A 22808-nucleotide genomic window follows, 5' to 3' on the forward strand; every position below is an offset into this window, starting at 1 on the left:
ACACATATATATATATATACATATATATATATATATATATGGACGTCATATATTCCAATTTCATAAATGTAATAGAACTCTGTATTTACGAATTAGTGGTAGATAAAGACTTTGAGAGATATGAGATAAGTAATGAGTAGATAATTTTGGAAGTACATGAATTGAGAAAGAGACGGAGGGGGGAGGGAGGGAGGGAGAGAGAGAGGGGGGAGAGAGATGTGGTATTGAGTAATCGATTAAGGCACAGTCTAACCAGGTAGAGGAGCTTCTTCATAAAAATCTAGCTCGTCCTCGACATCGTGTTCAGATCCTTTACTATCGAGAGCACGTAGCTCCGCAGTGGTGAAGAAATGACTCATCTGAGCGCGCAACGGTATCATCAGAATAAGGAAGAAGGGTAGGGTCAGAGCGGCTCTGGTACTTTTGACAATCCACAATACGGTTAAGCACAAGATTTGTATGAAGGTGAAAATATGCATCTTATAGGTTTGCACACGGCGTACGTAATTTGCCGTGCCATGATGCTTGACTGGCATGAAAAACAGTTTGACGCGGTCAAATAGCTGCACGCCATTCATTGATGAAATCCCCATATAGAGGAACACACCAAGCAGGACGGACATCGGTACCCGCCGCAACAATGGTGCCATCAGCACACTCACGCCTATAAGTATCGCGACCAGGAGGGCGCTCACTCTTTGCTCCTTCACTTCAACGATATGCGGCTTGTCACCAGGCGCGTGAGTGCGTGACATCACGGTTAGGGCGGATACGTGGGTGAGGGAGCGCACCGACGCAGCGGAGCACCAAGGTGCACCCATCAGTCCACATCCTACATTCATCAAGCACACTACCACGATGTCCATATGATAGCCATTGCCCTTTCGCAGTTTTCGCTCCTTTTTATCGATAATCAATCTGCAAAACGAAGGATTAATCAGAAACGCAAACATATTTGACAATTAAGCAAGCGATTTAATTAAATGTAATTAAATTTAAACTTACTCTGATATTTGAGTCTCCATAAAGATCAAGATGTAAACCAGCAAAGCTGGCACCACGCAAGCTAGAGCCATCCAAAGCGGTATAGGTTTTTCATATCCGACAGGAGATACGAACCAATTTCTACCGGGCATAGTTGGGGAGAGTCCTTCGGGTACCAGCAACTTTTCCGTCTTTACCATAAGTAGATAGTCGATCAGAACAAAAACGACAATGCTAATAGGCACGCCGAAATCTCCGAAGGCTCTTCGAGCACTACGGCCTAAGTAATGGCTGTTGCGAAAGATTCTCAGGTAGTAGGCACCCAGGAAAGTGCCCAGACAAAGGATAGTACACATCAAAGCTGTATTGGGTTGATTAATTGGCAGCCTAATTCTATCGTAACTCGGTAGAAGTTCGCAAACATTTTCCAAGCGTAGAGTTTCTTCAGTTCCGTTCCATGGCGAACTAGTAACCTTCATTTCAGCAACGTAGAGCGGATAAGTTATATTGTTGGTGTCCGGCCCAAAGCTGTATTCGTGAAGAAGAGGATTGCGCACGAAGTAGTTGTAAAGCTTCATAAACGTTTCAACGATATAAATGATAGAAATCAATCCAGTGAAGATCTCCTCGGTGAAGCGCGTGAAGAGTCGCACGAGAACGGAACCTTCGATGCAGGCGATTGCTAGGGCGATGATACCCATCCAGGCGCCAACATATACCCGTACGGTGAGAAACTCAAGCTCGTTCGCCAAGCAGAAATTGTACAAGCTCTCGTCAAAAAGCAACAGCGGACCAGTTGTGCCGATAATCAAAAGCGGTTGAGTGCCGAACAATGCCATTATCACGCCCGTCCACGAACCGGAAATAAGAGTCTCGGAAATGCCTATTACATTTTGTGTCTTATCACTCATCAGGCCGCCGAATGTGATGGCGCCGCATAGCGCGGCGAAATACATGAAGATAGCTGCCGCGAGACAAGATGAGCTCAAACCATCCTTAAAATCGGATAAATAGAAAGGGTAACGACGCTTAATGTCGTTGATGAGGCCACCGAATGGTCGTTTGGTACGTCGCAATGGATCATCATCGTCTTCTGATGATTTCTTTTCCTCTTCGCCAGCGAGAAGAGCTGTTATACATACATTACATTATAGGCGATAATAATTAATTAAAAATGAAAGAACGAGAACGATAAGTAAGAATTGAAAAACAAATATTCAATTATCAAGATATTTTTTATCGAATTTTAAATTCTTGTTTATCGAATCACTTGGAGAAATTACCTTTTTTTGCGGCTGCCTCATCTTGCTCCGGTTTGCTTTTCTCTTCGAGTGCCTTCGCCTTCCGTTTTCTGATAGCCTCACTCTTTGCTTTAAGCTCGTCGAACGGTAGCAAAGCTTGTCTTTCCCAGTTGCCAGGTGGCAATACAATCGAATCATCTAGAAACTCGTTAATAGCTGAAAGCAACTCTCGTCTCTCGTTGGCTTTATAAGCGACTTTGTGGAATGTCGTGTTTGCCATCAGAGTGGAGATGGACCGGCCAATTTCGTGATAGTCCAGGTCTGCATTTCTCGGTCCTAATAAGGTAAACATAAATCTGACCGGTATCGTGACCTCCGTAATGGACGGCATAAGTACACCTTCGGCTAATCGTACAAAGGCTATCGTTGGCTGATCCAAAAAGTCGACAGCACCGACAAGTACGACTGTTGCCTCAGCACCAGCTGGAATTCTTTTGAGGATGTAATCATTGTGACCTTTCTTTAAGTCTTCGTTACTGCTCATGTACGTTAACTCTTCCTTGATATCGACCATTGTATGATTGCTGTCGAGCGCCAAGTTCGATGATACGATCTTCGGCTTCGCATCGTGTAGATTCTGTTGGATGTTTCGAAATTTTTATAGAACAATCTAAGAATTTTTTATTTCCGCCAAAGAAGGATTACATAAGTCTTCAAAAAGAAAATTCAATCAGTTATTTCTCAATATCTTGAAATCAGAACAACTTGTATCATTGAGTAATTGGAATTAATTTGTCTATCTAATTTCATGATATTGTTTAATTTATGAAGAAAAATGTTTAATAATAATGTGAATACCTCTTTTAAAAAAAGCAATGGTTGATTTTTTAAGTTTATTCATAATTAATCAGAAAATGAAAATATATTATACTAGAGAGGAGTGTAATTACACTCCCAACAATTGTTTTTAGCTCTTTCATAAACTACACGTTAATGAAAGATATTAATTGAAGTGAATATCTCATGATAAGAAAGTATGCTTGTGATAGAAATAATTATAATTAGCAAATAAGAAAAAACAGCTATATAGTATACTCATAGATGCACATTTGCAAGATTGATCAGGGCTGTTACAGAAAATGAATTTTGAAATTCCTTGACTATTTCAGGTTTTCAAGATGAAAGTAGAGAATTTTCTAAGAAAGTAGAGAAATAACTAATATAAAATATGTAAGTTTTTTAACACATACGCGCGCGCGCGAGCACGCATTTAAAATATGTTCAGACAATAATTTTAAGGTTTAAAAAGCTCTATTTACTGGTCTTATCAGTTATCTTTTTTGAGTCATAAGGCTTGGAAGTTACAGTACCGCTGGAATTAGCATTATTTAAGATGTTCGATTGATGATTAAAACCTTTTAAATGTTGTTCAGGGACATGATCTTGACATCATATACTAAGATCAAGATCTTTGGAGATTGTTTCTTTTACTTTCATTTTTGCACTAAAAATGAAAAAGAAAGAGGTTTAGCTACCCAAAGTCAAACTGATAAGACTAGTAAAAAGATCTTTTTAAACCCTAATATTTTTCCCTGACTTTTCCTGGTTTTCCATGGCCAATTTTAATTTCTCTAAATTACAAACGGTAAAGGGGGCATAGAAGTCAAGCGCGATAAATAGTGCGCAATAAACAATTTCTATTTAATAATCGAATTATATTCGGTTATACAAGTTACATCTTATATGTTTTGGTTTGTTTTCAAGCCTTTTTCAGAGAATCCGTCAACGATAGTAAATATTTTACAACTATTAATTTTTCGTTGATATACAATTGCGTTACTTGCGTCTGAATACTTTCAATTGTTTCTTAATTCTTGAACAATTAGAAATAGAAGTGTGATGAAATCTTAGAACATATACTACTGGAAGTAGAAATTGGAATTGCCTATGCCATCCATATACCAAACGTGAAGATAATATCTGCGCGAGAAAAAGCTAGAGGATCCTAAATGTTCGCAATGTGCATGCGTCAGTACTGATGTTATCTGTGTGAATTATACAGTTGTTTTAGCGTTTCTTACATAATTATTATTTTATCAATGTTAAGGCCATGACACATAAAAAACTTAAGGTAGCAAGACATAAGCGGTAAGGAAATCAACATGTGGATTGGCTACTGCTTACGTTATGGCCTTAAGGACTCTACTGTGATTCGTCAATTCACTCACTGCTTACGTTTTAATACTTAAGTTTTTTGTTTGCATTGGCCCTTAGAGGTTTTAGGTTATGTATTTTAGACAAAATAGTAATAAAACTGACTTAATCTATCGTATTTAATAGCCCTGGTGAAAAAATTTCGCTAAAATTATTTCCCGTTTTGAAACATTTCAACGAAATTACTGAAAATTTACTAAAATTTCACTAAAAGTGAATTTTTCAGCTAACGTACTGAAAAATCACTGAAATTGAATTGAAATTTGAAATGTCAAAATTTTGCCACAGTGTTCCAAAATGTGGAATAATTTTAGGGAAATTTTTCCACTGGATAAATTAGAGTGTTAAAATGAACTTTAATATAAAAATGTAATGTGAGGTTAAAGTAAAATTGATCTGAATATCCTTATTAATTCCATAAAACTGCAGCCATTTTCACAAAGTTATTTATTTTTGGGAAACCTTTTCAAAAGAAATGAAATAAATATGAAGTACGTATTTTAAATAATATACGTAAATATAACCTACATGTTATCACATAATTGATGCCTTTATAAAATATTTCATATATCAACTTAAATGTAATAAGAAACCGAATTTTTTTTATTATTACGATTACCACACACTATACAATGTTTGTAAGACATTTTTTTATTACGCTGAATTCGTTTTTTACTTTGGCACAAATATATGGCTACAAACATACGAACGAAGTGGAACGTGGGCAAACGGGTCAAGTGGCATATGCGCATTTATAGTCAACTGTATGGGATTCTATAGCTTTCTCTCTTGCACAGATGTTGACTTCACGTTCAACGCTCAATTCCGCTTCCAGTAATACATGTTCTAAGGATAAAATGTAATAAATTAATGATAGATCTTATTCTCAAATGTTAAAAGTAAAGATGTATAGTTTACGACACACAATATTATACAGCTGTCCATTACTGACTGACGAGTCGAGACTATATTATATTATAGTTACAATTTGTCGATAATAGAGAAATAAGCTTTGTGGAGACTTTCAGTATCTGTATGTAAATTTAAACTTTTTGTTTGATAAATAACATTTCAGAAATCAATTTTTTCGTATAATAAAGTGTTCATCATCTAAAATAATAACGTTTCCCCATTTGAATTCGTGATCCTCCTGCATTCTATGATCGGTTATGACTGACCGAGTAAACGTGTTCAGTTTTATATGGTTTCGGTGTTCTGAGATTTTGGTTTTAAATTGTTTTTAAATTGGTTTTAAATCTTTCAGTTTGGCTGACATGTGTCGCCTCACAATTATTGCATGCAATTTTATATACTATATTATTTTTTGCGTTTCGTGAGAGGGGATTTTTACATGATTTTATAAATATTGTCAATTTTTCTAGCTTTTCTCGGTTTTCCCTATTTTTCTGTGACAACCCTGATTGATGTTTATGAGATTGAAATATCGTTTATGAGATTGATGTTTATGAGATTGAAATACGTTCATCCGTACATTAATACGAAAGACACATCATATCTTCTAATTTTTTTCTGTAATAATAAAAGGAAATTAGACGAAAAAGAATATAAAACTACAGAGAATAAAATCTAATAGATAACAAGCATTTTATAGTCACAACCACCGACAAATAGTACTACATGAATATTTCTAGATTCAATTTAACCTAGGTGAGACTAGTCGTGCTAAGAAAGCACCATGAAGACACAACGCAATGGAAAAACTGCAAGCTATAGGAACGCGCTGCAATTGTTCTACTTATATTACGAAGTAAAAATTGCGGCATTTATTTATTATGGAAGTAACTGAAGAACATGAAGCAAAAAATTTATTCCACTTAAAAATAAGCCTTTTACTAGGTTCAATGTTAAGACTAAAAAATTATACAAAGGCTAAAGTTTACAATTGAAATTAAACAATTAACATATATCTTAAGCTGAGCATTGTTAACTCACACTATTCCCCGGTAAAAAATTTTTCATATACATATAATATACAACTATATAAAATTGTATAGAAATATATATAATTATGTATAATTTTTTATGTAATTATACATAAAAAAATTATACATGATTATATATAAATCTATCTCATATATAATTATACATTCTTTAATGTATTTATAGTATAAATACATATAACAATCGTGTACATTTTTATACATGTTTATATATTATCTATTGTGGTTTATACAGAGGGCCTTCCTTAAGTACATTTCCATATTTAAGGGCGCAATTCTTTGTTTTATTTCATGTAAAAAAGTTCATATAAATGTGTCCTATTCGGCCTAACTAAATTTCGAAATACAGATGAATGTTCGCAAACGTTTAACGACATAGTAAATTGTTAAGGATTTCTTTTTGCATAAATATGCCTAATTGCTTCATATGAATTACCATTTGCACGACCGTAGACAAAGTGATAATGTCAAAGTCACAAAAACAAAAACAGACTTCAGTTCTGATGTTGCTGCGGGTTATTTAGTTTATATACGTTTTCGGGCCGAATTGTTTTAATCCATCAAACTCGATTTCATCATGCCTAAATTTACAAGTTTTGAAATAGTAGGTACGTGCTTTATGTGTACAGTTGTGCAAATAGTAACTACGTGAAACAAGGCATATTTATGCAGAAAGATATCCCGAACGCAATTTACCATGTCGTCAAACATTTGTGAACATTCACCGCTATTTTCGAGAAAAGTCGTAAAGGAAATTCTTTCGTAAAGGATATTGCTCTTAGAAGGCCGGTGACAGTTAGGATATCAGAACTAGAGGAAGCTACACGTTAAAAAAAAAATTTTTTTTAAACACCCTGCATTTCGGAAACTAAGTCGTTTAGGATACATGTTTATATGAACTTTTTTTACTTAAAATAAACTGAAAAATTACTTCTTTGAGTATGTACTTAAAGAACACTCTATATATGAAGTAGTTTATGCACTTTGGGCGATTTGGGAAACACGCAAGGATTGTTGTTCGTTTTGTTGTGCGCGCGCGCGCGCGCGTGTGTGTGTGTGTTGGAATTATCTTTTTTTTTCCATTCACAAGGTGCCTGTCACAACTACCCAGAACCGATTCTCCTTGAAATATGTTGTTAAATACAAAAATCTAAGAGACACTATCTTTTCATATCGACTCAATCTCAAATTTAAGGCGTGAAACAACCTCTCAAAATTAATGGGAGGGATATTTTCAAAAATATTAGATTTTTGAAGAATCTAAATATACAGTTATAAAGTATATTAAAAAATCATAAAAATTTTGTCTAAAATCAGGAGACATGATGATGTTTTCGGTGGCGCTAAATCCTATTCTACAATGTGCTCTTTGTTTCCTGTTTCTTGCTTTTTACTTCTTGCTTTTTTCCCCTTTGCAATCGTTTTATCGACAATTGTATTTCTTGCTACGTGTTTCTTGTTTCTTCCGAAGTTCATTAACATTTATTTCGGGCGACATAAAACGAAAAACCGGATAAAAAGCAAAAAGACAAGATGTAAAAAATATATAATAAAAAGCAACAGGAAACAAAAAGCACATTGTAGAATAGGCTTTAGACAAGCGCAGCGACACTACCGTGTTTCTTTACGCGAGATAACAAGTTGCGGAGAATTGAGATTATCGGATCTCAATAACGGCTGAATCGATCAAGTTCTACATATGCTCAATTGATAGCTTCCACTCGAATTGTGTAATAAAAGTGCTTTAATTTTTTTTCTACATGCCCTACGAGCGGAGATATTGCGACGCAAAGTCCCAATGCGAAATTTTTTAAATACTTTGTCGTTATTATGTTCATTACGTTCCTTGACCAGCCACGTACTGTTGGATGTTTTGGCGCGAGAGTGCATTAGCGTATTGATGCAAGAAGCGCCAGCGGTGCATGGTAAATGAAATTATACGCTGGCATTTATTAATAACTTAGCTAGGAAATGATAATGAAAAGCGATTTATTCGTCATCGATCTCTATTTGTTTATAATTAGTATTTAACAAATGGAGATCGAACGGAAATGAAATGGTATACACTGGTATTTGTTAACTAAGCTAGGAAATGATAATGACCAAACAATATATTCGACCTCGATCTCTATTTGTTTATAAATTAAAACGTAAGAAAAAGAGATCGAATAAAAACGAAATTATACACTATATTTGTTAACTAAACCAGAATATGATAATAACGAAGCGATTTATTCGACCTCGATCTTTATTTGTTTACAACTTAATATTTAACCCTCAACTACACGTCTCGTTTAGTCTTAATTTACACGTCTGGGTCCAAGTCATCCACGGCGTTTATGACTGGCTCTGTAATTATCACAATCCTCAATGGAACAAAATTCTTTTTTAATAAGCTGCAGCCTAAATACAGTGTAAACGTAGTCATTGATTCATTCCAAAAAGTATAATTATTTGCACAATTGAAGTGGAGGCACTTTTATACATGCTCGGAAAAATGATATCGGAGATATGTCGAGTATTTCCTTTTAAAAAAAATTTAATAAATATATTTTTCATTAAATATATAATGGTTTTGACATATTATAACATTATTTATTCACGATTTTATAACTCCGAGAAAATAGAGCGATCGTTTCATTAAGACGCCTCTCTCGCAAAAATGCTTTTCTTGACAATAAATATATATTTTAATTATAAGAAGACGACATAATATATAATTGAATACAGTACTAATAAAGAGGCACTAATTACTAAAAACAAATTTTCACTTTCGACAAAAATCTCGAATTTACATTTGACGGGTCCAAGTCACCCAAGCCAAACTTTTATTGCATCACAATTAGCATCAAGACAATGACGAAACAATTGCATCACGGCGATCGACAGAGAAAGATTCCAAGTTTTTTTTACTCCCTCACTTCAATTTTGCGATATTAATTGTACAAAAATAGCGGCAGACTAATTCACCCGGGTCCAAATGACTCATTCATATAATTGAGGGTTAATAAAAGGAGATCAGACAGAAGTCAGATGGAAATCAGATAAAAATCAGTCGGGAGGATGATATTTTTGAAAGAAATGTTTCAGACAAAAGTTGTAAGATATAAAAAGATCTATTTACAGATGGGAAAACCTTAATTTTTTGTGCCAGAATGTAATAGCTGGTGTCAAGAGCTTTTCAAAACACTATAATAAAGTTATTTTTCATTAAGTACTTTTCGAGTTGTAAGGCTTGAAAGTTACAGTACCGCCGGCATTAACATTACGCAAAGTGTCCAACCGACGGCTAAAACCTCTTGAATGTTGTTCAGGATCATGTCCTAGATAACATTTGTTAAGATCAAGGCCATTGGAGATTATTCCTCTTATTTTCATTTGTGCACTAAAAATTCATTTTTTTACGTAAAAGTAAAAATAAAAGAAATAATCCAATAATCTTGATCTTAGCAAATGTTATTAAGATCATGACGGTTGAACATTCAAGAGGTTTTAGCTATCGTTTAGACATTTTGAATAATATTAATGTCGGCGATAGTGTAATTTTCAAGCCTTATAATTTGAAAAATATTTTATAAAAAAGCATTTTATTATAGTGTTTTGAAAAGCTCTCGAGATGTGCTACAGGAATATGTAATGAAAAGTGAGGAGTCTCATTAAAAGAATTCAAACTAACTTTGTCTTGACCTTGACACTGTCACCCAAGGTCACCAATAAGGATGAAATCACACGATGCGGAATAGAGAATGCGTCATTGAAACAACCAATCAGCGCTATTCCGCACTTTTTCATCACGCAAGTTTTGTGTGCTATGTTCACATGGTGCGCCAAAGATGCATCCAGGATGAATTTGAACACTACTAACTTTATGTTAATAATTTGCTTATTAAAATATGAAATATAATTTATCAAATTGTAAAAACAATTATCACTGTTATAGTATTTAATATTTTACAATTAATATTTACAATCTTATAACAATTTTTTGAACTGCTTTAACGCATTTACTACCATTTTTCCGCATCATGTGAACAGAGCACGCTGAAATCGCTGAAATGCGTCATTATTTTTTTATCTTGATATCTATATTTATGCACTTGGATTTTGTCATTTTGCTTCATTCGTCTCAACATTACGCGATTCCATCAATCAGCATCAAATTATTTTAACCTTTCAAAATACGACGGTTTATTACAAGAACACGGTTTAGGTGACTTTACGATTTAGGATACAATGACGCACTCTCTTTTCCGCAACATTAAATGCGGAATAGCGCTGATTGGTTGCTTCAATGACGCATTCTCTATTCCACAGTTCTATTCCGCACCGTGTGATTTCATCCTAATTCCATCTCAAGTCCTCCTCGAAGTGATAAAATTTTTGTCTGAATATATTTTTCATTTAACACATACTTTCAGAGATAATAACTTGTAACACTTTACGTGGACCGCTCTGTATATATCCAGGGTGTCCCATTTTAACTTGGACACCGAAATATCTCGAAAATTATAAAATACGGAATAATGTTTCAGACGAAAGTTGTAGGATTTAAAAAGATCTATTTACTGACTATATATCCGTTTAACGTTGGATGGCGTTGCCAAGATCAGGACGAGGTCACTTTGAATTTTTCAAACAGATCCCCCCGTAGATTTTATTGCATACTATTATAGCCCTTCCTGAGACCTTTCCAAAACACTATAATTTAATTCACTTTGAGTCAGTCGTTTTGAAGTTATCGAGATTTATCATGTCTACTCGATATAAGCAATCCCGTTGCCTTTAACAATCGCATAAAATTTCGGTTACCTCCATTGCACACGCTGTGCATTGTCAGCGACAAATATCGCGTGTACGCGGAATTCCATCGCTACGGCGAAAGCACTTGTTGAGTTGCTTAAGCAGGCGAACTCTTTGCACGTCTCTATTACGACTTCTCTTTCCATCTAAATCAGATCATATAACTTTGCTAGGTATAAATCCATCGCCTTTATTATGAACCGTATATCTTAGAAATAAGAAAAAAATGATGAACTTTATTTGTGTCACATAAAATAAAAATTCTTAGAATTCTATGTACAGGGTGTTACAGATGCATACTAGGCAGTACGACGAGTTGCGCGGCAAACTTTGCATGGCCAAGCATGGTTTAATAGACAATGACAGTGACTTTATAACATAAACTTTATAATATAAATAATAAAACTTTGTAATATAAACTTTATAATGTATAAAGTCACTGTCATTGTCTATTAAACCATGCTTGGCCATGCAAAGTTTGCCGCGCAACCCATCGTACTGCCTAGTATGTATCTGTAACACTCTGTACATATATGTATGTATAGTTCTACGTACAAAACAAGGTTCTTCATACTGTCAATTACGTCAGCTACGTCAGTTATGTTAACTATTGCTACTGGGCAACTGCAGTGAAGAAGCTTTTTAGTTTTTTATTAGTTTTGTTATAACGAACTCAGATTCTGATTTCTTGTACTTAAGGAATGACAAATTATACATCAAATGAAATAGTAGATATTTTGCTGACTCTTGGCGAATGCAACAGGAATTACAGACGTGTTTTCCGTTGTTATGCTGAGCTATAGCCTAATCGTCGCCATCCGAGTGCTCAGTAAATGATAAATATTGAAAAAACAGCTCGCAGAAATATATTACATTGCCAGAGACAGAGAAACAGGCTTCTAAATAATAATGACCCTAAACTCCTCACAAATTTGGGCATGGTTCATTTCAATCCACACGTCAGTAAATGGAATATGGATTAGGAATCCCTCGATTTACGGTTCATCGAATGTTATAATCCATACAACACCATCCTTATCACATCAACTTGATACAGGAATTGAGCGAAGATGATTGCAGAGTGAGAGTTTAATTTTGTAGATGCATTGAAGCAGAATCTAAATTTCTCTTGGAATGTCTATTTCAGTGACGAAGCTACATTCCATAGCAATGATAACCTCAATAGACACAATAGTCATTACTGCTAATCAATAAATCCTCAATGATATCAACCAGTACTGTTAGAACCTCCACATTTGAAGAATCGACATATGTAATGGTCAAATTATTGGACCGTATTTTCTTGAACGTACAATTAATGATCCAATTTACTTAGATTTTCTCCAAAATCATTTACCAGGATATCTTCAGGACATTCCACTGGATGTCCGCTAAAGATTTTAGTTTCAACAGGATAGTGCTCCAGTACATTACTCTCGGGATGTTCGAATTTTTTTAGATGAGCAATATCTAAATCATTGGATAGGACAAGTCTTGTGGCCTCCCTGAAGATCACCGAATCTAAATCCTCTTGATTACTATTTATGGGGATATGTGAAAGATGCTGTGTATCAGGAAGCACCAACCACCAGGATATGACGGAAAGAGTCAGAACAGCCTGTCAAACGATAACGTAAATACTTAGAGGAGTTCTACGAAATTTTAGACGCAGACTGATTTTGTGCTTAGAAAATAACGGTGCGCACTTTGAATATTTAATTCCGAGAGTGATACCTAATGACAATTAGACCAAGTTCCTTAATCTTTCGATCTTGCCTTCATTGGTCAGATCATTTTTCGATCTTGCCTTAGTTGATCGGATCATTCCTCGAGCCTTCATTGGCTGGATCATCCCTCGATCTTGCCTTCGTTGGCTGGATTATTTTTCGATCTTGCCTTAGTTGGAAGGATCATTCCTCGATCTTTCATTAGTCGGATCATCCTTCGAACTTGCCTTTACTAGCTAGATCAATCACCGATCTTCGCATGGCTGGACATGTTACCATATAAATCCCGATATCTTCAAAACGGCTGACCCAAAGTGAATTAAATTATAGTATTTTGGAAAGATCTCAGGAAGGGAGGATTATAACAATATGCAATAAAATCTAAAGAGTTCTGTTTAAAAAATTCAAAGTGACTTCGTCCTGACCTTGGCAACGTCACACAATGTCAAAAGGATATGATCTTTAAAAAGCTAACTAAGTAAATAGACCTTTTTAGACCCTTATAGAACTTTTGTCTGAAACATTTTTCCGTATCTTTTATAATATTTGAGATATCTCAGTGTCAAAGTTAAAATGGAACACTCTTCTGTATATATGCATGTATGTAATTCCGAATAATGGTCAAACTTCGGGAGCGTGTAGGCAATCGATAAACTAAGAAAAAAAGTTTTTTAGAGATATGCTCGTTTTTACTTTGTTTTGCAGAAAATCATAAAAAAAAACAAAACGTAATTTTCGGAATATTATTGTCTTTAAAGTGAAATATTATTTTTGTGTAATTTTTGTTTTCGTGTAAGGGACTCCGTACTCAACGGAACAGGGAACAGAGAACAAAAATTTCAACCAATCAGAAATTATGCACCGTGGAATACAGTTTCTGAAAGGTTGAAATTCTTATTCTCTATTCTTGTTTCTATTCCTTGATTGTGCGCAGCCCCTAAGACTTTAGCGATTATACTTTAGAGGCAGTGCGAGAGTATGTGCGCCGATTTCCAGGCAGAAGGGTGCCAGATCGGCGAGTCATTACGTGTACCAGATCAGTGTTTGGTTTGCAACACGAACTGATTGTACAAGATGCAATGCTGCAAGAGGCCAATATTTTAAACAATATCTGCATTAAGCAAGTGACAATGTGAATAAATAAGCGTGAATGAATAAGTAATAAATAAGTACAAAAATGAAAATTACGTTTTGTCTTCTTTTGTGATTTTTTCCAAAATGAAGCAAAAACAAGTATACCTCTAAAGGACTTTTTTCTTAGTTTATCGATCCCTTACATACCCTCGAAGTTTGTCTATTTAATTAAATTCGGAACATCTTGTATATATAAATTTTTTTACCGGGTTTAATCAATGTTCTGTATTACTATATATTTATCCTTCTATTGAAACTAACGATAACATAATAATAAATGTTAACTTTGTTGTCAATATTAGGCATATAAAACACACAAAATATTGATATCAGATTAAAAATATTCTCAGTATAAATTGCTGGTTTACGTTTTAAGACCGATATACATATAATTAATCCTTAAGAGAGGAATTTTGCAAAATCGCAAAATATACCCGTTGTTCTGTACATTCGGACTTTAAAAAGTACATAAAAATTCAAATAAGAAGTGCGAGCGAATAGAGTGAAGGACTAGAGTAACAGAAATGAAAAAAACTGCGTTTGATTCGGGAAACGAGAGATTTACATGTTGTGTTACATGGTTCTCAGCAGGTTCCCGCGCAGCATCTTCTTCCTCCAGCCAGATGGACTGTGGAAATAATATTAGTACTGTTAAATCTATTCCCTGCTACCACACTCGTTACGACTACTCACTACTGATCGCGTTCGATACATCTGCCTTGCAGGTAATCTTCGACATTTCCATAAACTGCAGCATTCATATAAAATTGATTTATTTTTAAGTCTCAATGCGCGAACACGGTAAAATATATCAGCATTCATTAGTCGTCACGATTACTTTCCGTTTCGGTCACATGATTCCAAACGTGCAAGCTGCGTTGCAAACCCAGGGTTGCATCAGTTTGTGGAACTAAAATTGAGACGGAATTTGTCAAATCTAATTTATATAGCAAAATCTTGAAACCTATAAATACGGTTGTTACCTGTTGAGCAATTGATTATCATAATTTTTTACCTTTTATCAGTGCTTATTTATTTTTCAACACAATTTTCCGACTCGAAGCGAATTTCGCGAGTTTTAATCAAAGGTCGGCCGTTTTTGTATGCATGATGCATGTTACATAAAAAATATCATCGTTACGGATAAGTTACCTGAAGACTGGTGTAACTAGAATAGCTCCTCTTGCCACCGAAACGGAAACCACGTTCATGTTCGTGCACATGCCTGTGCCTGAGTAGGAGTGCTCTCATCACGACCGGTCTATCTTGGGTTAGGATAAGCTCTTCGATGACCATTTGCTCGACTATTCTATAAGCCAGCCCAGGCAGATCCTTTTCCTCCAGATCAAGAAGAATCACACCAGTTTCTAGACATCGGCGAAGATTCAGTAGTGAATGAAAACTAAGAGAAGCCACGTGAGGTCTGCCCCATCTGTCAGCACCCTCTTCAACGTCTTCCTCATATTTAATCCATCTGGCGGTCTCTCGCCATTCACGCTCTTCGCCCAAGCCATGTAGCTCGTCCAGTTGGACAAATACCTCGTGCGGCGAATGATCGTACATCTTTTTGAAGGTGTCATGGAAAATGCCGCCCTCCTTTCGTCGGCCGATCTGCACCGTCGAGTAAGCGGCTTTGTGCCGGCGCATGCCACGTGGATCATCACTACGATGCGACTCCAAATCATCGATGTCGAGTTCCTGCAAAGTGCTTGCTTCTTCTGGCTGAACGCTGACACGTCGAGCCAGTAGGTTCGAGCTATCTGGAAGACCGGCTCCCGATCGTTTTCGCCATTGCGGATCCTCCTGTAGAGAGTATTTGCGAGATTTATGATGGTGACGTCTGGAAGAGTAATCAATAATAGAGTGATTAGTTAAGTCTTTTATAAGATTTCATTCATGAGTAGAGAATCAGAATAACAAATAAGTAACGTTATAGGCTATGATGAATAAATCTAACAATAAAAATAGAGGAAAAATGCGAGTAAGAGCCAATACCAAGTGATAGCGTGTAAATTATTTCTCTAATAAAATATGTGGGTAAAGTGGATAATTTTTTAAATAAGCAATTATATATATTTTCTTTACTAATTGATTCATCTTATTATTCTGTTCATAAAAGTATTAAGGTACGATTATCAAAAAATTAATACTTCACAAGATATTTAATATTTTATGTCAATATGTGCCGAAAATAAATCTCTCGTGAACTATTGATTTTTCGATATTATTATCTTAATACTTTTATATACAGAATAGTTAGAAGTTAGAGGAATCATATTATGTAAAAAAAATCATATAATTCCATTTAAAAAACCGAAATTAATCTTAAAATTTTTTTAACGCCTACACTTATAAAAAAAATGTATGCACTATGTAATGGCTCCCTTAAAGTCATGCGACTTTTGTATATAACAGTTTTTTATTTAGAGTTTATCAACTTAGAGTTTACAAAGTTTTTCGAGATGTGCAACAAATTGTATGCCTCACCCTGTGTATAAATTCACACAAGAAATATGTATTTAAGTATTATTTAAGATCCGCTTAAAACCGAATATAGGATTTCTCTCATTTAATTAGATTAAGTTCTTTTTATCTGTATCTTTATTTTGTTTTTTTTTTGTAGTTCTATTAGCTTAATATCAAATTAGCAGTGCCACGTTTTTTTTTTTCAAAATGAGTACAAAATGAGTACTGAAAAATTAAATAAGTTTGATTCTGCTCATTTGGTGCCGCTGCGCTGGCTCATTAGATATGCTATTGAACGTGAATGTACGTTGAAATTTGTCTATCTTGTAAAGATAATCATTAAACGTACCCATTATTGTGTTAACATTAAAAGTGTTAATATTAAACGTACACACTTACTTCAGACTCTGATTGACCCTAATTTTATTATTGTAATAACTATTTCAATCTCGTGTTACACTTATAGATATAAGATTTTTATTTGGGAAATGTAAGAACAATTAAGAACAATTAAGAAATCTAATCTAAATAAAGCCAAAACTTAATTAAATCGCTGATGTACATATATATTTTTCATATCCGCCCCATAAATCTTGAATTAACTATCTGACTTGGTACCGCTCTGTACTGAAATTGTCACGCTGCAAATCTAGCTCATCGTTTAGGGTGGTACGAAATAAAGGTCGGTCGTTTCGTGCTCATAATTGCGCGGTTCATAGCGTAAATATGAGTCCGCAGAAATTGTAACACGAAATGCGACCACCAGATTTAAACTTTCCTCTTAAAATATATTGAGGATGATTCAGATCTGTGTACATAATATATATATATACAATATGTATATATATGCAGACACGATATTTAAATTACAGTTATTTTGATTTGTATTCTCATCAAGATATTGTTTTACTAATCAGAAAAAGGTACATTCTTGTTTAACACTAAATGTGTTCATTAAATTGTGTGGTTTTTATCTCTCTTACCTTCATTTCCTGAACTCTTTACAAGCCATCATGTCAAAAGTCAACTTACTTATGTTCGTGCTTCTGGTGCCGTCGGCGATTCCGGTCTTCCTCGTGGCTACTCAGAGTGGTACCTGTTGGCACTTCCAGTGTTTGCGTACTTGATGCATCTTCTTCCTTAATCTTTTCAAATTGTACTCTCGGACTGCCGATGATTGGACTGAAACTGGAAGCCGCCCTCTCCGAGATCGGCGCCTCGTTCTCATTATTGCTTACATTTTTGGCCTTCGCCGTTTCTTCATCAACTTCGGCTTCGGTTTCTGCTGTGATCGATCGAAATCCACGGTTCATCTCGTCGACTTTCTCGTTCTCCGCTTGGATATTGCCATGGTCCTCTTCGATGGACATTTCCGCCGTTGATCCTTCACTAAGGATAATCGAAGAAACGCAAAGTCTATTTTGTCAGCAAAAACGTTCTCACGTGCATAGAATTAAATTTCATTCGTTTGAAAGTTCTCTTATAGAGTTATGAGAAGCTAAACTTTTATTAGTTTCAAAATTTGTTAATATTAACTTAATCATACTTCTTATTGATGTATATGAAGAAATTGTTTGTTTACATTTGATTATATAAAAGAGATATAGAGTGAAAGCAGTGAATATGGAATAGATTGCTAATATGGAATAGTGGCTTATTTTCTAAATAAAGCGTTGCAATCTAGTGGTAATCCTATTGCATACCTTTTTTTACACCCCCTATTTTCACATTTTTTACTTTTTTGTTAATAACTAATAACTAATAACTAATAACTAATAAGTGACTTTAATTTTGGCGATTTTCATTTATTCGATATTGTAGCTAACATATTCCTCAAGAGTTCTGTGTAAATTTAAAGTCTTCTTATTATATCGAAGCAATGTTAATTTAAAAAACGCTATTCTATATTCCTTTTACCCTAATTGTTTGATTGGTATTATTCTTATTATAAGATTTCAAGTCGACAAGACAAAAGCTTCTGTTGAAGACAGATTTTGCCGAATGTCTACTTTTCGAGAACTTACGAAGAAAGATGTCGTCGCATAGATCTGGAATGCAGACTCTTCAAGGGCGTGTGCGGATGAGGATAGCTTTTTTTACGATATTCTAAAAAATGTCATTTTTATTATTTCCAATTTCCCAGAGAACGACGTCAAAACTAAATTTAAAAATATTGAAGAGCGATAGTACGACTTACGATTGAAATCGCGATCGCCACCATATCGTAGAGGTGGTCCACGATCGCGATCTCGATCGGATCCAGTCGATTCCGAAGGTGATCCAAGACGGGCTACGTCGAACTTTTCCCCGGTGTCCATCGCAAAGACCTTCTCCATCTCCTCGTCGAGTTCCGGTCCTGTTTCCGCAGCATTTCCATCAATCTAATATGGCAAATAAAGTTGTAAATTAATATTTGTCAAGGAAGAAATTTGCGAATTTGTTTTAGGGAAAAGATAAATATGTAAACGTAGTTTTCCATTAAAGGTTGTTAAAATCACAAATGACGCATCGTGTGTACAGAGTGTACACTTTTTGTAACTAAAAAAATTTTTATACTTTTCTTTATTTTTAACTAATTCTTTACATTTGTATTGCGGAAATATTTTGCGAATTATTAAAAAAAGATTTTAATCCTAGAACAATATACTAGCCCTTAATAAACACGATGGTTTTTGGCACCTTTGTGTTAAACGTTATCTGTAATATTATATGTTATGTTGTCTACAATGTTATAACATTTTCCTAATAAATTATAAGCTTTTTAACACAATAGACATAATAAAATGCATTGCTTAAATTAAAAATGTAAATGCAATATATCTTCAATTTATAGCCATTCATGCATATTAAAAAAATATCATTTTCAGGTTACTAAATAACTAAATTTTTTAGTTACCGATACTTAAACTATTTTTTTTTTTGTAGTTTGGAATGTCAACTGATATTGAAATATATTTTTCTTTTAAACATTTTTATTTCAGAGTTTTACATTTTTGTACAAAAAAGTGTATTTTTCTCATTTTGTTAATTATATTTAGTTATAACGATTTATATGCAATTTATGTAACAATTTATATAGTTATAACAATTTGTTATAAATATACAACTTTACAAATACTTTCTAAAGATGTCAAAATATACGCAAAAATCGCTTAATAATTTTTATATACTTAAAAGTGAGGAAAATTAATTCAGAACACACGAAAGACGAAAGATGTGTAGTAAGGATGCCGAAAACTAAGGTGTGTACTAAAGATTAAGAACTATCCCCATATCCTCTTCTCCTTACGTAATGACTTTCCACGCGAAGCGAGATCCACCTTACCTCTTCCCCTGCCGAGGGGCGTACAACTTTCTATGCGAAGCGAGTTCTGGGCAGGAAGGCGATAAGGTGGAACTTGGCTTCGCATGGAAAATCGTGCATCCCTCGGCAGGAGGTAGGTGGAATTTGCTTTGTCTAGAAAGTTATTATGCCCCACAAATAAAGGGTGTAAGATAATATTTAATACTATATATACTAGAAATAAGACAATATTTCTTAAATGTTTTTATTAATAACTTTTGAACGAACAATATATGAGCGACGGCTAAAGCCTGTCGGAGATTACTCAGGGTCATAACCTTGACAACATATGTCAAGGTTAAGGTCATCGGCGCTGGCTCTCGCCATCTGAATATTTACTATATCAATTTTCCTGTAAGTTTAAAAAAATTCTTTTTGATATAATTTGATTATATTTAAGGTCTTACTCCCATGAGACCACCCAACGTATCAACCGGTTGTGGAATTGTTGGAGATTGACCACTGGAATCTACGTAGCGTAATATGCGATAAAATATAATTTATGTTTATTCCATGATGAAGATGGCTAAAAACTAAAATTTAGAAATGTATATTATATGAATCGTGACATGTAAAATGTAATTGTTAGACGTGTAAGGTCTGTTAATTATTTAAGCGCAACACACGTCGATTCCTAATTGTCCATTTGGACTTTTTATTTAAGTATTTTGTGTAGTAAATATAAAAATAAGGCAAATAGTATTTACTATTTACATTAACATTTATTTGAAATAAGATTCTACTTATTTGACATTTCGATATTTCATGGTTGAACAAAATACTTCCATTTTCTATTTCCGATTTATTATTTCTTAACAATACAAAAAAGCAAACAGTAAAAGTAAAATAAAAAGCAGCACAAATAGATTTTATAGATATATACAGAGTATTCCAGACTTCTCGTGTGATATCCTTTACTGATTTCAATGTAACCAAATAAATCTCTTGTAGTCTCTTAATCGCTATAAATCAATTCAATTATATTACAGAAATAACTAATAGAATATTGACAAGGAGAGTTATATTTATGGAAATCGCTTCAATTTTCTCCGCGAGATTTCCGCTATGAAGTCTCCGAGAGAATTGTAGAAAAAGATTCTTTTTAGGACATTCTAGAGATACGCAAAAGCTAGATAAGTACATTAATCACCCTAGGCTACTCTACCCATGCAATTCAGGAAGAATCGATACAAACATTGATTTTCACAGAAAGCAGTCCACGTTCATAAGCCAACTACTTTATTAGAGTTATTCTGAGAAGAAAATGTGTATTATCGAGCTGTTTTAGAAGACTAAGATAATGCTATTACAACTGCTGACAGAATAACGTTTAAATTATTATGCAGTATACACTTTGATTCACCCTTTATGCCTTTGTGCATATAATAGCGAGCAAAAAATCTATTAACTTGTTCACATAACTGTTGTCCACATTGTTCAACAGCATAATAGATTTTATACATTTTTATGATACGTTATGGTATTATATTGGAAATATTTTGAAGTAATTATATTGTGATATAAAGTTAGAAGTATTAATATCTATAATGAGAAAAATTATATTTTCGAAGCTGATAATTGATATTTTCGAAACTGATAATTGATTTTCGGAGTCAATTTCACTTTGTAATAGATATAATTGAACAATAGTAATGCTGTAAGTATCGAAACTTATGACTGATTAAGAGAAAGAAAATAAGATTAAAAGAATTATAATTTCGAACGTGCCTATCTTTTTTTTTTTGCAAAAGTCGTGTATTTATACAGTATTTTTTTCTACTTTTAAGAAAAAGATTACATCATATGTAATCAATTACTATGCATCAGCATAATTTTATTATCAATTTTACTTAAAACTGGAAATCCGCCTTGAAACTCATTTCCATTGAGTTTCATATTAAGTATTTAATGTCTTGCTAGTTAAGTTGAAATCTGCTTAATTCGTGACTTGCGATTTTGATAATAAATAATTAGTGCAAGTAAAAATGAAAAAATAAAATAACGTTAGAGACTATAGCTTTAATGAATTATGGGTATTTCATGTTTTTAAAATAAATAAATAACGTTTAAATAAGGCAATAAATAAAGATATATATTATTTTATTGTATTTTGTTCATATAGATACTCTCTCTCTCTCTCTCTCTCTCTCTCTCTCTCTCTCTCTCTCTCTCTCTCTCTCTCTCTCTCGCGCGCGCGCGCGCGCGCGCGCACACACACACACGCACACACACACACAAAACGGTACAAAAATATTTTATATTGAAAGAAATTTGAATATTTCTTCTTTTTCTTTCAAAAAATATTTGAAAAACATCTTAGAATCTCCTCTAGAATTAAGATTTTAACGAACTCTATTAAAATTCATCAATTCTGAGTTTTACAGCTCTCAGTTTTCAACAAGGAAAATTTAAATCTCATAAATTTATAAAACTATGAAATCTCTATGGATCGCTGCATTCGTTAACCTTTCAGAGCCCACACAAATAGCATCACAGAAATTTCAAACTTTTTTACATTATACTACTACTGAAAAACGTTCACAAAAAGCACAAAGGGATATTTCGAGAACAGCTGGAGAAGAACACGGAGATTTCGCCTTCTTGGAAAAGTTTATTTAATTGTACACACACACGAATCGCGAGAGCAAAGAAAATTGAGTTGACCAGCCTTTCGAGGGATGGAACAGTGCGTTCACCTGGTGCGTCGTTCGCAGAGAGCGTCGTAACCAGCGGAGAACTTTGCCTCGCGCTCGCTGCAGGAACGACTTCCCGGAGGAACCGGCGGTGGCCTCGGGCATGGCATCTCGGGCCGAGTGACAACCCGGCCGGTCGGCGTTGAGAGCTGGAGGAATCCGAACTGAGAATGGAGGGTGGTCTCTTCCGGACCGTGAAGAGAGAAAGAGGAGAAAGCTGGTGGGGAACGTACAACAGTTCATGG

The 22808-nt window shown here is 34.4% G+C and overlaps 1 protein-coding gene across 6 annotated transcripts in view; it reads right to left on the reverse strand.

Moving 5' to 3' along the window:
• Positions 1-37: 37 nt before the first annotated feature.
• Positions 38-22808, reverse strand: part of Ae2 (anion exchange protein Ae2) — a 43645-nt gene continuing 20874 nt past the window's right edge. For 3 of the 6 annotated variants that reach the window (XM_018501988.1, XM_018501997.1, XM_018502006.1), the window contains exons 3-10: positions 18725-18908; positions 18552-18633; positions 17560-17916; positions 15214-15901; positions 14627-14689; positions 2268-2862; positions 1006-2113; positions 38-918 (exon numbers count right to left, since the gene is read on the reverse strand). In XM_018501988.1, coding sequence (XP_018357490.1) covers positions 249-918; positions 1006-2113; positions 2268-2862; positions 14627-14689; positions 15214-15901; positions 17560-17916; positions 18552-18633; positions 18725-18908 — 3747 coding nt within the window. In that variant the 3' untranslated portion in view covers positions 38-248. Of the gene's footprint in view, positions 919-1005; positions 2114-2267; positions 2863-14626; positions 14690-15213; positions 15902-17559; positions 17917-18551; positions 18634-18724; positions 18909-22566; positions 22712-22808 lie in introns of those variants that run through there. The other 3 variants (XM_018501980.1, XM_018501974.1, XM_018502014.1) reach the window with 3 other exon arrangements.

Source organism: Trachymyrmex cornetzi, unplaced genomic scaffold, assembly GCF_001594075.2.
Source record: "Trachymyrmex cornetzi isolate Tcor2-1 unplaced genomic scaffold, Tcor1.1 scaffold1002, whole genome shotgun sequence".
Lineage (NCBI taxonomy): Eukaryota > Metazoa > Arthropoda > Insecta > Hymenoptera > Formicidae > Trachymyrmex > Trachymyrmex cornetzi.